Below are 15,651 nucleotides of genomic sequence, written 5' to 3' on the forward strand. Positions count from 1 at the left end.
TATATGTTATTATTATTATTATTATTATTATATATATAGTTGGAAAAACTTTGATTTCTATTATCAGAATCTAACTCCGACTTTTACTTACCTAAAATTTCTTTTTCCCATAATACTTCTAAGAAATCTGACAGATAGGAAAACATTCAGTATTTTGAAAACCTTTGAATCATAAAAGAATTTTTTTTCTACCTTTTGTTATTTTTTAAACATCCTTGACAACGATTTTGCTAGATTTAATTTAATACAATTAAAAGTCTTCAACTTACTCTATTTTACTTATTTTTCTTTTTGACTTAAAAAAAATAAAAAATTGCTAACTCACGCATAACTAATTGTAAAAATAAATTGAGACTTGATCTCCAAGCCAAAAGGAAATTAAGATAAGAAAATAATTATTATGTTATTATATCAATTATATTTTATGCACAAATAAGAAAATAAAATCGCACAGGTTACAAAACCACATATGACAGGTAACTTGATCTCCAAGTTAATTGGTATGCAAGTTTCCGAAGCTTCGCCTTGTTGCTGGATCGATATGAAACAAACATAATAAAAATGCTGAGGTAGGGATACCAAATCCTACTATTTTCTCCCGCAAATAACGTGATTAATTGTAATGAAAAAAAAAAAAAAAAAAACCGAGTATGTGCGCTGGCTGACAATCGCAATTTGTTGATACAACCGAATAAGAATAATAACAAGGATTATATTAAAAGGAAATCTATCAAAATAAATGTGCCTAATATATCTAAAAATAATTCCCTTCGCCATACAAACACATGATTTTTCTCGATCATATGATATGACTAAAGACACGACACATAGAGAAAAGTGAAAATAACCAGAAAGCAAATAGAAAATAGCAGCAATGGCGTCCAAGAACAATAACGAGGTTGGTGATCTGAGTCGACAAGACTGGCAGTATGTGCTTGGGTCTTGTTCATGTTGACAACCACGTGGTCGGACTCAATCCGGAAACAGCGATCGGAAAGAGGCATCCGAAAAACTCTCTGGTTGACCTTCAAAACGCGACCGATTTGATCAGCGGGAAGGTCGAGCTTGAGGAAACTCATGTGGTAAGAAGCGGCGACGACAGCGACGTCGCTGCAGAGCATGGCGAGAGGGTGGGGATAATCATAGCCCCTGAAGCACTCCAAGCTCGTCCTCGTCTTCATTCTCCAAACCCTAGAAGCGTAGGCCCACAATTCCATGTGCTTGCGATCGTCGGACACGCACGCGAGTCCAAGCTTCCCCTCCCACTCCACGAGGCGGTGATCGTCCGCGGTGCCCTCGGGAAGGTCGATCAGGTGCAACGACTCGGATTCCCAGTCGAGAGCCACGACCCGCTTGTCGGAGGTGAGCGAGTACGCGAACCCCGACACCGACACGGCCTGGCTGTGTCCGTCGAGAAACTCCCCGTGCCGGAGCGAGAGCAGCTCCGGCAGGGCTTTCCAGGCCCAGGCGGCGGAGTCGAAAATCTCGCAGCGGTACACGTGGACCCACGACTTGGGTGTGAAGGAAGAGCTGTTGGGGAGAGAGAAGCGCAGAATCTTGTACTTGAGCTGATCCTTAGGGTTTGACCCCATCACCGCCATGGCGTGCTTAACGGAGAAGTACCGGGTTTTCGGCCTCGGGATCTTCCTCCATTGCCGCGTGGTGGGCTTGGAGACAATGTACTCGGCGGAGCTTCGCAGCGGCTTCACGCAGAGAATCAGGCCTTGACTCGACGCGGCGGCCACCACCTCCGTGCGGTGCTCCTCCGGCAGGAAGGAGAGAGAGACCTCCTTCCCGGAGCCTTCGAAGCCGGGAACGAAGTTGTTGCGGAGCCAGTGTTTCTCTTGAATCTGGACGAGGAAACCCGACACCCTCTCGCCTCTTTGTCGCTGCTCGAAGGCTCTTCTGGCGAAGCTTGACTTGTGGGTCTCCTCGTTCCACTGCTTGCACACAGTCCGCGCTCTGGCCACCGTCTCCGCTGAGCTCCGGCTCAAAATCTCGTCCACGACCAAGTGCGATGGCAGATCACTAAATACCGAAGTTTCCATTATCATATAGAAAACTTCCCTATTCCCTTCTTCTTACCTGTGCTGTTTGTTTTTTTTGTTGTTTTGTTTCTTTTTTGGGAGCACCGAATGAATACGGAACGAGTGAAATCAGGTTGGGAAGAGTGACTTTTATAGTTTCCTTATAGTTTCTGGGTTTATTTTATTTTATTTTATTTTTTTATGGAAACTTATAGTTTCTGTTTTATAATCATATGAATTCGACTTTTTTTTTATATTATTTTATTAAAGAAATTGGACTATAGATGTTGGGTTGGGTTAATTTTATATAGGCGCTACTTCTCTTTAAAACACGTGCCTCTGCCCTAAGTCGTAAATAGGAAAATACAAATACACCCATCAGAGTGTACTTACCTACCCCTTTAAGGAGAAAATTAGCTCATTGCATTTATAAAAAGTCGATTTTAATTCTATACTCTCATCTCATTTTTTTTTTTTTTTTCATTTATTTTTCAGTCCAAAATATCAAAATTACTTATATTCATTTTAACCTTTTTTTTAATTAAAAAGAAAATAGAAAACTTGAAAACTTCTGAGAACCAAAAACTTCTTCTCCCCGCTCTGTCACCCAAGAGACCTAGCACAACAAGGAACAAGAAGAGAGACCACCTGACCAGTAAAACCGGGAGAGAAAAAAACTTCCGGCCAAGAGAGAGAGAAAGAGAGGCGTGGGGTGAGTGAGAGGCAGAGCGAGAGTGAACAGAGAGAGAGACACTGGCGGCGCGCGGAGGACGAGGGCGGCAAGGTACAGTCCGACGAAAACTCAAGCGTGGAGAACCGAGGTAAAACCCGAGTCCTTTTAATTTCTTTTCGAATTGGATTTATGAGTTTGAGGCCACCGGTGACTTCATCGACCACTTCCACTGGCCTTGCATATGTCACAACCATGCGTCAGTGTTGATGCTTAAGTTAATGATTAGCTGAATTTTGAGTTACCTAGAATAGCCATAACCGTCCTGGAATCTGGAAGGAAGAAGAGGGAGAATTGTTAGAAAATGAGGAATATGAAACTAAAGAAGTTGTTGAAAGAGAATAGAAAGAGAGATCCCATTGAATATTGGGATTTTTGGGGTTTTAGGATGCTCATAGTCATCAGATTCAATGTCTATTAATTCATGGTCATTTTAGAATTAGTGCAAGGGATTACTATTATTTTTTTTCTTCAAGCCATAATGGTATCTATTGTGTACTTGAATCTTCACACCTTTGTTCTATATTTCTAAGTGGTAAGAATTTGTGCAAAGCCAAGGGATCTGTAAGCTCTCTTTATGCAAGTCCGAAGTGGCCTGAGGATACCCAAGCTATAGAGCAAAATATAGAAATCAGTACTATTTATCCCCTTGTTTTTCCTTCCAATTCATATATTTATTTTTTATTATTCCGTTGATTCAAAATTTCTTCATTCATTCTACCACAAGATATAGATTTTTTGGGTGTATTCATTTGTTCATTTCTTTCCACTTCTGGATATTTGTGTTTGAATCTTTAGAAAACTCATACTTGCTTTAACGACCAAAAAAGAAGAATAAGAATAAGTCGAGGTTAAAGGTAATCAGTCCTTAACAACCAATGTCTATTGATTAAAAGTTAAGTGGTTGTGTGTTGGTTTTATATTTAGGTACCCAATGAGTTCGAGCTTTCGCCAATTCATTATAGAAGTGGAAAAACAACAAGAAGTAAATGAAGATGATCACGAAGAGTCCACAGACGAAGAGAGTGTGGAGTACACATACGAAGAAGAGAACGGAACTGATGATGGTTCGAATGCATCAGAGCAAGAAGAACATGAAAGTGACGACGATGAAGAGTCGTCAAATGATCGGATCATTCAGGTAAAAAAACTTTTAATTTATTGCAATAAAACGCTACTCACCAGTAGAATAGTATACATTGGTCAGTAGAGCAGATTTTGCTCCAGTCTACAGCTTGATAGACTACTAATCTGAACTGTAGAGTAAACAATATTACTAGAATCATAGTCTTTATTCTACCCGACCAAACCAAAATTAAGAAAAATAATAATTATAACTTGTTTGCTACTATTCTTACGTTTTTTTTCTTATCAAAGGTTTAGAACCATTGAAGCTAGTTCTGAAAGAGGACGATTATATCCAGATGAAGATCACTATAAGAAGTAATTTTGAAGAGTATTGCAAACTTATCAAGAAAGGTTTGATCAGGAATGAGTTTGAGTTTCTCAAGAAGATGCAATTCGGCCATCTTCTCATTTTTCCTAAACAATACCAATACTCAAGTCAAATGATGTGGTACTTTGTTCTTCGTCAGATTCAGAAAAAGAAGAAAAAGGAAATGTGGACGATGGTTAATTCAATACCAATGAGATTTTCTATGGAAGATTATCAAATGATTACGGCTCAACTTCACTCATGTTTCAGATAGAGAGAAAATCAAAGATGAAGCATCTCAGAATATACGCCTCGCGACCGATTTTTTGGGTAGGAAAAAAAATCAACATTGATAATTTGGTGTGTGAACTTGAGAAAAAACCAGCGAGAACCAAGAGTATTAACTACGACAAGGTTTAGACCGCTCTTCTTTTATTTTTGGATAGTGTCTTATTCGGGTATGAGAAAAAGACTCCGATTGAAGATTGGATCGTTGGGCTAGTTGATGATATTTAAGTGTTCGATGGATTCGATTGGGGTGTTGAATCGTGCAAGTACACATTGGCTAAATCGGGTGTATTTTTTCTGAATACGCAAGCGACCATAAATCCACTGTGTAATACCCAGAGCTGTAATCACACACATTCTCTAAGGTCTTCGAAGCTGCTAAAGCATGTGCACATGGAAGTCTATCGAGATCGAATACACAACAAGTACAACTTTTTCGACCTAAATCTACAATCGCATCGTACGTCCTACCAACGACCGAGAACTCATACATGTCAATGGATTTTTCCATCATTGTTTGGGCCTTAATGAATTATTACCTATTTTCAAAGTGTTATGATTTCCTTCTAAATCATTAACATCAGCGTCACATTCCTCAACTTGAGTTTCACGATTAACTTCAAGTTTCTCTATGAATTATGCACGGAGTGAACTTCTACGGTTTTTTTCATCACAATCCATCAAGAAACTGTGTACATCATCGTCAACTTCTATGTAGATAGGATCGAACGCATCCCATGAAGTTGACATAAAACTTAGCTTCAAGTCTAGCTTACTTTTATCCACTTTGAGTTTCACACACAATTTTTCAATTAAGTCGGCTAACTTGACCTCGATATTTATGACGATGATAACAGGCTTATCATTCTTTTCACTAACCCAATGATGCGAGCCGTCTTCTTTTTTCCACTTTCCATTGTAATAAACCGTTATCGTAGTCTCCGTCATTATCTACAAAGTGATAATTAAAAATTAGAATACTAATGATAAATTTAATATACAATATGAAAATTAAAAAAATTAGAATACTAATAATAAATTTTATATAGAAATATACTATATAAATCTACTTTGTTCTACTGATATAACTATGCCACTCTACTGATCTAACTCTAGAACTCTTATGCTTAAATCAAACTCTACTGATCTATCTCTGGGGCTCTACTGCTTAAATCAAACTCTACTGCTCTACTGATCTACTTCTCTACTGATCTACCTCTGGAACTCTACGGCTCTACTGATCTACTGCAAATTAACCAGTATCAGTAGAGTTCGACGATCATCTTCAACATTCAAAAATATTTTCCAATCAAAGTTTCATTGAGTTTGATACATATTTTTTTGGTTCAAATTTAACAAAGTTTTCAATCTAACATAACAAATTAAGTATCAAACTAGAAATATAAAAATTTCATCGATGAAATTACCTAAACACAAAGCCCTAGTTTGTTTAGGGCTAGAGTTTTTGCACCGTCAATACCGTCGCCGTCGACGAAACTCGTCTTCACTACCGGAATGTCTTCTGCCCGAATGAAGCTTCACCCGATGATTGGCGTGGTGTGCCAAGCATAGGCTGTTTTTTTTCAATATGCGTTCAGGAAGAGTACGTTCAAGTTGTTTTTTGAAATATGCGTTCAGGCTGGGTTTTTTTTTTTTTTTAAATAATAAAAAAAATGAAAAAGAGAATGGTATATTTGAGAGATGAGATATTATTTGTTTAAGAGAGGTACTCACCTAAAGTTGAAACTTTTAAGGGCATGAAACAAAATGTTGCAATTTTTAAGGGCAAAAACCAAAATCACCCACCATTAAGTACCTACAAAATAAATAAGCAATAACTACATTGCATTAACCTAATATATATATATATATATATATATATATATATATATATATATATATATATATAAGCTCTACTGATCTATTGAAATTAGACTAAACTAAATTAAATGAACTAAAACGGTTAATTTAATTTATTTCGATCAAATCATAGTAAATTAAATTAATAAAAACAGTTAATTTAATTTACTTCGATTGAGTAAATATTTTTTTAATAAAATAAAATTTTATTTTTTATTTCTATTTAATTGCGTATTTTTCGCAGCAATGTTCACTCGTTCTTCCTGTTAATCTTATATTGAAAGAATGCAAGATTTTGACATTTTTCAAAGTATAAATATTATATTTGATGTGTAGATTGTAGCTTGTGCATGGATAGAAAATTACAAACACACGTGTATACACACACAAAGATGCATGTATAAGAAAACTAATCATAAAATTAAACTCAACTCCAATGTATCTTACAAAACATAAAAATTACTAAATTCATACTACTTTATCAAAATCAAACCAAAAAACTTAAAATTTGATCATTTTGATATTAATGAGTTGTGCGAACTGAAAACTGGCTTTTTAGTTTCTTCTTCTAAGGGCGAATTCAAAGACTATACGGCTTTTGTTATAGCTAGGGATCCGGCTATTGCCTTGTAATTTTGTATGGGTTTTTGTTTTAGGGGGTGGTTTCCTTTCTTTAAGGCTGGGCCACCATGTTGTTTGAGCGGTTGGTCTGAGGTTGTTCGGGTGCTTAGGTCCTCTCCCTTTTATGTTTTTCCCTTTTTTCATTTGTATTGTATAATGATGAACAAACAAAATGTTCAGATTAATTAACAAGTGGCCACTATAAAATGCAAAAAAATATAACATCGTCGTTAATGAGTTTTTGATGAAGATTCGAAATTACGTTTATCTCATCTCTCTTGTTGGTCACAAGAAACCAAAGAAAGGACGCATGTCGGTGGAGTTCTTAATGGCTTCCATGAATAGTACAAGATGTTCGTAACCTCTGTACAGAGCCATGCTCAATCTCCGATCTTGAGTCTGTCCTCTTGAACTACAAAGTTATATTGAAGAGGAAACCAAATGAAAGTGAGGTTCTTGGTCTATCTGCAATGGAGAATCTTTCCAGGACCATTCCACAGTATCGCTGCCCACACAACAATAGTCAATCTTCCTTGAAGAATTTCAATTAACAACGTTATTGCCATTCAAACCAGGTCTACAACTACTTTGGGCGAGGTGGTAGTTCAAATAGATGCTTTTCTCAATAACGAGTAAGAGGATGCATGAACAACTAATTAAACAAATTTAAGGGGTTTTTGGCAAAACAAAATGGAGTGCAGTGTCAAGTGTCAAGTGTCAAGTGTGTGGCAAGATCGACTATATAGAAAAATAATGTTACTATAGGTTAGATCATTCTTTACTCGGCTGAGTCAACTATAGACTTCATCGTTTAAAGCCCTTATTCAAGGCAATGTTGTTCGATTTGCCCATAGTCAAGGAAATGAGTTACTCCCATTTCCTTAATCTGATACAAGTTATCAATATGATGACTTCTTTCAAGACTAGATGTGTATGATATACCTGCAACAATCCAGAATCCTCAAGACTCAGCATTGCTTAGTCTGATATTTTTATATATCCATTGCTGGTTTTTGGTTTATCAATATTATTGGGGAAACACTACCGAAATTTCGTGAGAGTTTGAATTCATTTAGTTCAACATATCATATTTTTTTTCAAATCGAACACGATTAGTCTTATCTTCTATCACAACTTTTCGACATTGAACTTCAAAAATAGTCCCCCTCTCTCTCTATCTCTATGTCTTGTTCTATCTCTTTCAAAATTAATATATCACTCTTTCTCTTCGTTTTTCCCTTCATTCAAATAAATGGCAAATCCAAGTAGATACTGGATTCTTAAGGAAGATCGGTTGAGTTTGCCATATAAATATGACATACATGATCTAAACCGTGAATACCAAATTAATAGTTTTATTGGAGTTGCAATTACATGAGACACCATGAGATTAGATCTGTTAGGTCGCATCTTTAATCCAAGAGGTTTACTCAGCACTATGCAAAATGGTTTCATCACGGTGAGCCATGACTTCCACACGTTACCAAAGAGGCGGCCCTTGGAACTAAGAGAGACATTGGAGGACTTTACAATGCTCTGCATGATATCATGAATCGCGATGATTTTGATGATGTTGTATATCCGACCCCGTGTTAGCTCCATGAAGAAGAGCAAGTAGAAGATCTCTTCGCCAAGTTTGTAGAATTATACCTCGGGTGGAAAGAGTTTCATCATTATTATTCTTGGTTTTGATGATGGACGTCAGATTCATGAACCAACAATCCATTCATTCAACTTCTTCATTAGTTAAGGAAATCTCATCTGGCAGAAAATGACGTATTGGCACTCATAGATGTAGAAGATCTTTTTAAATGTAGAGATAAGGAGCATGGCTGGGCATATATATGAATTGCAATTTTTCAAGGTTCGCCCTACCGTTACAATTACCGTATCGGGATAGGGGTAAACCGCTTACCGAAGAGGAAACCGAGGGGTATTCAGGAAAAAAAAAGGTACCGGCACGAAACCGCTTACCGTTGAGGAAACCGGCAAAAAATATAGAAAATCGAGGGGTATTCAGACAATTATTTTGCAAAAATAAACATACTTTTCATAATTCAAACTTCAAACATCAAATGATCATACCAAACATAAATTGAGTTCTAAAACAAAAAATACCATAAGTAGAGTGAAAAATTTATTACAACATGTACGACAAAATACACTAATTAGAAGTGGAGTGTCTCAACGGTTAAGATCTGCGCGGCCTAGATTGCAGCGTGGTTGATCATTCACCATCATGTTATACTGGTACCACGTCATGGAACTAGAATATGTGCTCATCCACGTACGAAAGTGATCATTGTAGGAATCCTTGCTAAGACTATGGGCCGCGAGTACGGACAATATTCGGCCTCCCAACGTGTGAAATGGGTTTGATTGTAGTCACTATACGACTCATGTGTGTCCTCCACTGGGATTACGGGTATTATGGGCACGGGTACGGTGATGGGGACGTAAGCGTAGAATGAGTAAGACTGGTTCTCGTATGGGTCGTATGACGCCGTTGGCAGTGGATAACCAGACTCAGAGCCGTCGGATGTAATAGGGAACAATCCAAATTCAGAAGTCAACATATCAACGTCATTACTACCCGACATTGACATCTCATCGTTCATACCTCACTAGAACAAATATAGGCATCGGGTGCGACTTTTAAGTACGACATGTCGCACCTACTACCCTTCTGCACCAAGAAATGAAATTTGTAGTAATGCCTCTTTGGTTCCTGCCTTGATTCCCTCCACTTCCCGGAGCAAAAAGGAAGGAATTGAATGACTCATCCCCGTGTTATTCTCCGCTGCCCCCGTATTGATATCCTCCGGCCCTGGATTGCTGCCCGCCGTTGCCGCCCGCATATTGAAACTCGCCGCCCCTATGTGGTGACCCGCTACCCTCGTGTGACGACCTGCCATTTCTATATTGATGGCCTCCACAATCACCTGCCCCTACCACACACAATCATCCGAACCATAAGTATTGAAACAATAAAGTCAAGAGTAGATGCAGTCATTACCGCTATCACCGGAATCATGATCACGGGTATCAACTCCGACCTCCTCACTCAAAACTTGTTTGACGTTTATTCCTTCTGCCCGAGCATGAGATTCCGGCAAAGGATCGGGCAAGTTGTCAGCAACATCCATGTAGACCGGATTGATCCAATGGTAAAGCTCATCGTTGCCCTCATTATCCGCTCATGACCTATCGAAAGCACTTTCAATGATATCAAGAGGATCGAGAGGTTCCATTTCATCCGCATACCTCGTTCTTTTGTCTCTCAAGCTCAACTTCATGTTGTAACTTACAAAGACAAGCTTTTCGATCGTTGAGTGGGCCTTGCTTCGTGTGGATCAAAGAAAACGTACTCCAATTCCTCTCACATGCAGATTAGGACGCCATTTGCGATAAGATTTACCTTGCCAGCTTCTGCAGCGTAGGTGTATAATTCCCGTATAGTTTCCACCACGTACCTACAGTCAATACAAATGTAGTTAATAAGTGAATAGAACCTAAATAACATCTTCATAAAATTGTACATGCGTTCACGGTCCCCCTAGTAGACATTGTACTTTTCTGTCAAAAGTCACCTCGCATATCTCGAAATGACAACTCACTTGCCAACGTCGATGAATCTTTGTCGGGTTGTAAAGTGTGGAACACCTTGGTCACTGAGGCCATATGGGTACTATACTTATGGATTTCCATGTTGCACTGCAAGTTTGGATTAAGGAAGAAAGTTGCACATAATTTAATATAATGTTAGGGACATAATTATAATATTAAAATTTTAAAAAAGATGCTACGTGCTTCATGTAATGGGTGGCCTAAGTGGTTGTTCCACATGTTGTTGATGATGTCTACGACCAACGACGTCCGTGAAGTGATTCCAACCGCTTCTGCATCTCATCGAACACATAGTACAACAACCTCATGGTAGGATGCACATCTGAGTCCACTAGTCGTAAACACGTGTACATGGGATCGAATATGGCACACACGTCATCGAATCCTTGCAAAAAACGAGTTTATAAAGCGTTCTCGGCAACCCACTTCCCCTTCTCGAGAGGATAACAACCTCAAATCCTCCCACCATTGAGGGTGGAGAGGTTCCTGAAAAGTGATCTTTTGGCTTGGAGACTTTTGAGAGCCAAGTAGTTGGTAGCGAACCTTGCCGCCCTGTGTCTCTCAATTTCACCCGTACTAATCTCTCTCAACTTGGACAACATAGAGATGTGATTGTAGATGAATTTGGTCGTTTGCCGAGCGGCTTTCACCACATTGTTGACACTTGGCCTCTTCCCGATATCTTCGAACATCAGATCTAGGCAATGTGCGGCGCAAGGGTTCCAGTACAAGTTGTACTTTCTCATCAGCTTCTTCCCCGCAGACTTGTAGTTGGACCCATTATTGGTAACAATCTGTACGATGTTCGTGGGTCCCACTTATTCAATCACCTCGGAGAGTATCCCGATGAGGTACTCCGCACTCTTGATCTTGTCGGACGCGTCAATTGACTCCAGGAAGACGGCCGACCCACCACAATAAACCATAATGTTTATGATGCTTAATCTCATGGGTCCCGTCCAACCATTTTCCATGATGGTGCATCTATACGTCTACCACTTGACCTTTTGTTCTTCGACATAAGCTCACATGTCTTCTACCTCCTCGTCGAGGATCCAGCAGTGAATGTCTTTCGGGCTGGGCATCGGGACATTCGGTCTTACAGTTAAACAAGATCAATTTATCAAACATACGAGATTGCAATTTATACTTGTAAAAGCGATATAAAATATTTTTACTTACCGACTTCACCAGAAACATGAATCATGTTCAGGAAGTGATGGTCAAGCGTCATGTTTGCGGCAACTTGCGAGTGAATGAAGAATCGGTCGATGGCTTTGGCCAACCTCTTTTTAATACCGGGTTGCGATTCGTCCACCCTCTTCTGGTGCGCACTATCGCTTTGGTACAACGATGGTGCGGTCGTAGCTGATCATCTTAGCTCGGGAGACCCAAAAGATCCACCGGGACCTTCATGTTCTTTCCGCCATTGTTTGGCTGCGTGTGCTTCTCGGGACCTCCTCATTACCTGACAGAGTTCCTGCTCTTTTTCTACGTCTTCGTCAGAGTCTCGTCTCCCCCTAGACCTTTTCGGAGGTCGGCTCATATCGACTCACTCAAACTCTTACGTTACTTTTTCTTTTGAGAGTTCTCGTAGAGTAACTATCGCATTTCCGCTTTTACTTCAGGAGGAACCTTGTCGCACAATCTCACGCTTTTTGTCTTGTCCACGGTCGCCAAATGGTTCTTCACACGAGTGATTCCACCACCGCCCATGATGTGCCCACAAAACTTGCATTTACTTGCACTCAGTCGTCCTTCGACGGGGTCGCAATACTTCTGACGCCATACTTCATGATCATAATCATTTCAATTCCACATATTCATAAATCACCATAATAATCATCAAATAAATTTAAATTCAACATTCATGACAATAATTATTAAATTAGTTTTAATCAAGAATTTATTTTATTATAATCATATGACAATAATCATCAAATTAATTTTAATTCAAAATAACCATGATCACAATCATCAATTCATCATCAAATTAAGTTTAATTCAACATTACCATGATCACAATCATCAATTCATCATCAAATTAAGTTTAATTCAACATAATCACAATCACAATCATCAAATCATCCCCAAATTAATTTAAATTCAACATAATCATGGCAATAATCATCAATTCATCATCATATTCTAGAATTAAAACATAAATTTTTGAAAAAATTGAAAAAAATCCCCAAATTACTGAAACCCTCGTCACTTACCTCTCGGAAACCCCGAAAAACGGACAAACTCACACTGTGAACAATGAGATCAGCCGGGAAGCACAGCGAGGATGACAGAAATCGCGAAATCACAACGGGATTTGAGCAAAATCAGACGAAGAAAAACGGAAATCGGAGGGAAAGTGTTTCGTCACTTTGGATCTCAAGAAGCTAGGTTTCCCCGAAATGACCTCAAACTCTTTATATTGAAATTGAGAACCGGACCAAAGTAATCCGGTCCGTTCCGACCGGGTTCAGGACACGGAAACGATGTTTGCACGTACCCTCTCGATCCTCTCATGTTCGCCAGCTCTCGTCCAGTTCCCAGCCGGTTCCCCCAAAAAGTCAATCCTTGCAATTTTGAATCTAGTGGGCAATGCACAATAATTGTCTCAAAGTCCAGATTTCATTGAAGGTAAGGTAAAAATAAAAAAATAAAAAGTAAATAAAAAGCATATCTATTATTTATGAGCGCCAAGGTAAGCGCTTCATGAGATAGTGGAGCCAGTAACACAAGTTCAATTGAAAACCAAAGACACATCGAATCCAGACCGTTGCGAATGCCAAACTCTGGCAACAATAATACATTAAGAGAATCACACCACGGGCGTCAACAACGGCTTGTTCAAGAAATGTGCCTCCAAATTATTAATGACAAGGTCGGCCATAGCCTTGCGCGTCTCGACGGTGGCGCTTCCAACGTGAGGCAACAGAACCACGTTTTCGAGCGGGAAGAGCTCCTTCGGGACTTCGGGCTCGTTCTCGTAGACATCGAGCCCGGCCCCGCCAATGCGTCCCTCGAGGAGCGCAGACACGAGCTCGGGCTCGTCCACGTGGGGCCCCCTCCCGATGTTGATCAGAATACCATCAGGACCCAAAGCGTCGAGGACTTGGCGGTTGACGATGTGCCGAGTCTCCTCCGTCAGCGCACACGCGACCACCAAGATGTCGCAGCTGCGCGCCAGCTCAGCGACCGACGGGCAGTACTTGTACTTGACTGCCCGTTTCTGCGACCTCGAGTAGTAAGCTATGGGACACTCGAACGCCTCTGCTCTCGTCGCGATCGCTTGCCCGATCCTTCCCAGACCAATTATTCCAACTGTTTTGCCACTGAACTGAAAGGGAAAACAATGTTCGGAGCTTAAAACCAGTCAACCGTCGAGCTACAGAAACTCGATCGTGACAATAAAATAATGTAAACGCCATTTAACCAAAGACTAAAAAAACCATTCCAACTGGTAACACAAAGTAGTGTCTGTTAATCTCCAACTCAACAGAATGATTTTAGCAAATAAACTGTTGATTTAAATCACAACTTAAAAAGTTCCGAAACCTGTTGCCCAAATAACAGCACATCGGATAATGCGAAAACTGGTGTATTTCTACATATATTTGAATATGTAGAGAGAGAGAGAGAGAGAGAGAGAGAGAGAGAGAGAGAGAGAGAGAGGGGTGAATAGGAACAAAATTAGGGATTACAAAAAAACTGGTGTATTTGTACTTTCAGACTATCCGGAATTAAGCATCATCTTTTTAGCGGATTGAACAATGCTTCATCAATATTAAAGTCATAGATTGAAAAGAAGATTGTGATATAATGAAATCAGACCTTGGAGGTTAGCTTGTACGGCCCGGAATTCCAGAGGCCTTGACGGACGAATCGGTCGCTGTCGCAGATGCGGCGACAAACGGAGAGCATGAGAGCGAGCGCGAGATCGGCGACGTCGTCGGTGAGGACGTCGGGGGTGTTGGTGACCCTCACTCCCCTCTCCCTGCACTTCTTCAGGTCCACCCTGTCGAGGCCGACACTGAAGCTCGCCACAATCTCCAGATTCGGCAGCGCGTCGATCAGAGCAGCGTCGGCGCCGGCGCCGGAATTTCCGACGATGGCGCGGATGGAATTGGCGTTGTCCTTGATGAACTGCTTCTCGTTGGGGACTGTCCAAAGCCTCATCAGGTTGAAGCGTTCCTCGAGCTCGCGCTCCAGGTAACTGTTCATCGGGATCGCCATCAGAACGCCGATCGACTCCATTGCTAAACTTGAAGAGAGAGAGAGAGAGAGAGAGAGAGAGGGAGAGATTTTGTTCACTCCTCACAGGTCAGGTGTGTATGGTTTATAATTTGGAGGGGACGAGATAAACGATGTCGTATTGCTTTTAGTTTAGTTGGTCAGATTAATGGTCTGATTATTGGTCACGTCGTACAAGGAGGGAGATGAATAGTGGAGCATCGACCACTAGTTATGTTGAGTCGTTGACATCATTGATTGGGATTGGTAGCGGGACCCACTGGAAATAGAAAAACAAGAGAGTAGGTTTGTTTATAAGGTGTGATGAATAATGCAGCATCCAAGATACTTGTCCGTCTTTCTAAGCCGTCAAGCCGACCCGATTTCAAGAATTGAACTCCATATTCGTGGTGGTAATTTGATCCGGACACGAAACACGAAACGGTTACGACACGATTTAAAGCGGATTTGGATCTCAATAAATGAATCGATTCTTAATTGGATCGAACACGCTAATACGATTAAATAATGGTTTAAAACGACACGATTACGGTAACACGATAAAAAGCCGATTAACACGATTATTAAATGGTCGACACGAAACACGATTACGATCCGCACGAATATGACCCAATTAACACGATTACGAATAATAGCACGATTACGATCCATTTAAACACGATTAATATTATATATGTCAAATTATAAATTTATAATTATAAGTATAAAATTATAATTATAAACATAAAATTGATAATAGAAAATATGATGTAATAAAATAAAGTATATTCATATCAATTCACGTAAGATAACATATAGTCAACAGTATACTAATT

General features: G+C 39.8%; 1 protein-coding gene across 1 annotated transcript; it reads right to left on the bottom strand.

Annotated features, from left to right (window-relative positions):
* Nucleotides 1-13,194: 13,194 nt before the first annotated feature.
* On the bottom strand, nt 13,195-14,955 carry LOC149385040 (D-isomer specific 2-hydroxyacid dehydrogenase family protein). The gene is made up of 2 exons (XM_089627012.1): nt 14,417-14,955; nt 13,195-13,922 (listed from the first exon to the last, which is right to left on the bottom strand). Exons 1-2 carry the CDS (start codon nt 14,837-14,839, stop codon nt 13,404-13,406), a joined length of 942 nt encoding a protein of 313 aa, XP_089483138.1. The 5' UTR covers nt 14,840-14,955; the 3' UTR covers nt 13,195-13,403.
* Between the last annotated feature and the right edge of the window lie 696 nt (nt 14,956-15,651).

This window comes from Urtica dioica, chromosome 9 (assembly GCF_054948205.1).
Source record: "Urtica dioica subsp. dioica isolate 48M chromosome 9, U.dioica_male_clone48M_v1_H2, whole genome shotgun sequence".
In the NCBI taxonomy this organism is placed as follows: domain Eukaryota; kingdom Viridiplantae; phylum Streptophyta; class Magnoliopsida; order Rosales; family Urticaceae; genus Urtica; species Urtica dioica.

Coding starts and splice junctions, on each gene's coding strand:
- LOC149385040 (XM_089627012.1), bottom strand. CDS start 14,839: ATGGAGTCGATCGGCGTTCTGATGGCGATCCCGATGAACAGTTACCTG. Junction 13,923..14,416: donor CGTACAAGCTAACCTCCAAG/GTCTGATTTCAT, acceptor TTTCCCTTTCAG/TTCAGTGGCAAAACAGTTGG.